General features: G+C 51.3%; 1 protein-coding gene across 1 annotated transcript; it reads right to left on the minus strand.

Annotated features, from left to right (window-relative positions):
• Positions 1-470: 470 nt before the first annotated feature.
• On the minus strand, positions 471-1,491 carry LOC119354698 (dirigent protein 1-like). The gene has a single exon (XM_037621442.1). The coding sequence runs from the start codon at positions 1,450-1,452 to the stop codon at positions 775-777; it is 678 nt and encodes a 225-aa protein (XP_037477339.1). The 5' UTR covers positions 1,453-1,491; the 3' UTR covers positions 471-774.
• Between the last annotated feature and the right edge of the window lie 1,028 nt (positions 1,492-2,519).

Raw genomic sequence — 2,519 nt, forward strand, 5'->3', positions numbered from 1 at the left:
CTTTGCTATTCCATTTTTTTGGGCGCATAGAAATAAGAGTATTGTCCAGGTTAGGTATTCAATTGAGTATGGTATTTGGATTGCTATCAGAATGTCTTTTCTATGCATGTGATTTCTCACATCTGGTTATAATATTTGTGAAGACATGCATTGCACGTGCACTTGGAAGCGGGCCCGTGGCCCGCGCTGGACGGCGCCGACCCCGACCCGAGCCACCTCGTCCGCGTATTCTTGGAGCTGTGGCTGGTCGATTTACATGAAATTAATTTCCTCAGTTCTGGTAGCAAATATATACATATAATCCATATTGTTATGCACTAGCGTGTATGTGTGAAATAGATGGATTATGGTCCCGTACCCAATAAGATGGATATGTGTGTGTGTTAGAGAGAGAGGGAGAGGGGGATAGAGAGTGAGGAAGACGGAGGAAGAGTGTGTGTCTGTGTGTGTGAGGATTTGATGATAAAAAAGGTCGCCAATATCGTAATATTGAACTCTTAAAGTTAATATGGCCCCGTTGCAACGCACGGGCGTTCTTCTAGTGGATGTAGTAGCCGGAAAGTAATGTCTCACGCTCACGCACGCATCGGAGATGTATAGTCATGTGCACATCACCAAACCCAACCCGAACAGCGACAAGAAAGCACCCACCCCATCATCACCAACCACACCACTACACCGACCAACTCCTCACGCCTAATCAAGATCTATTCCGTTGCATGGATGGACCCCACTCCCACTCACTCAGATTCATGGTGGATCGAATCGAGCTGCTCACCAAACGCAACCAGCCAGAGCTACAAGGACGGCGGCCACCCACGCGTTGGCCCACCCGTACCGCACTGCTCCTCTCAGCGCCGCCGCGCCCGAGGACGACTTGCCGGTGGCACCGGCGCCGCCCCCGTCGATGGGGGAGACGGGCGCGTTGGCGTCGATGGTGGCGGTGCCGTTGAGGCCGGTGGTGTAGACGTCAAGCTCGATGGTGGCGTCGGCGCCGCTCGAGCTGTTGGTCTTCCACACCACGTACCCCGTCGCCATCCGGAACTTCCCCGTGCCGCCCACCACGGAGAACTCCCGCGTGGTGGTCATGATGTCGTCGCGGCCGATGACGGCCAGCGTGCTGCCGTTGTAGTCCCCCGTGGTGAGCAGCAGGTTCACGCACATCATCAGCACCATGCCCGACTGCGACGACATCATGTAGAACCCCTGCGCGCGCCCCACGGGCGCCGACGTCGGCGACGAGGTCTCCATCAACGCGTCGTCGATGACGGTCGTGTCGCCGAAGGCCACGCCCGGGAAGGCGTTGGACGACGAGGCAGGACCCTTGATGACCTGCACCGCCGTCGGGTTGCTGCCGGAGACCACATCGTGGAGGAAGAAGTGGAGATGCGTGTCCGCCGCGCAGGTGGTGAGCAGGAGGAGGGAGAGGAGGACAGCGGTGTGAGGAGCCATGATAGGATAGCGGGTGGGTTCTGCTAGTGAGGGTGAAATCTTTGAGGCTGAGGGGGTGGATTTATAGATGGATAAAAGCAGAGGGGGTTGGTGCAGACACGCAGAGAAAGGGATGATGCAATGACTATCGCTAGGATTATTCAATGACAATCGCTAGCTTGGTTCTCCCTTTATAAAAAATATAAAAGCGTTTAAAATACTAAAATTGCAATTTAAATGGTCTTGTATTTTTTTACGGAGGGAGTACTTTAGTTGGTTGCTGTGATATGCGAAGGAATTCCCTCGCAAGAAAAAGATATGCAAAAGAATAATTAATTAGATTAAAATATTAAAGATAGTATCATGTAGTAGTAAAAATGTCGTTGAGCTGACTAAGAATTGTCAAATGGCCCAATCCGTGTAATAACCGATAACACGGTGATTTTGTGTAAATTTGACACTATAACAAAGTTGTTAAGAGTAACTTCAACGGGCCGACTCAAACGAACGGCGATTTCGTCCGCTTTTCATTCGTTTGGATCGGCCGCCCGCCCGGTGTCGGTGTCAAAACCGACGGATCTCGGGTAGGGGGTTCCGAACTGTGCGTCTAGGCCGAATGGTAACAGGAGACAGGGGACACAATGTTTTACCCAGGTTCGGGCCCTCTTGATGAAGGTAAAACCCTACGTCCTGCTTGATTGATATTGATGATATGGATAGTACAAGAGTAAATCTACCACGAGATCAGAGAGGCTAAATCCTAGAAGCTAGCCTATGGTAATGATTGTATGTTATGGTTGTTGTCCTATGGACTAAAACCCTTCAGTTTATATAGACACCGGAGAGGGTTAGGGTTACACAAGGTCGGTTACAAAGGAGGAGATATCCATATCTGTATTGCCTAGCTTGCCTTCCACGCCAAGTAGAATCCCATCCGGACATGAGACGAAGTCTTCAATCTTGTATCTTCATAGTCTAACAGTCCGGCCAATGGAGATAGTCCGGCTGTCGGGAGACCCCCTAATCCAGGACTCCCTCAGTAGCCCCTGAACCAGGCTTCAATGACGACGAGTCCGACGCGCAGTATT

This window comes from Triticum dicoccoides, chromosome 2A, assembly GCF_002162155.2.
Source record: "Triticum dicoccoides isolate Atlit2015 ecotype Zavitan chromosome 2A, WEW_v2.0, whole genome shotgun sequence".
NCBI lineage: Eukaryota > Viridiplantae > Streptophyta > Magnoliopsida > Poales > Poaceae > Triticum > Triticum dicoccoides.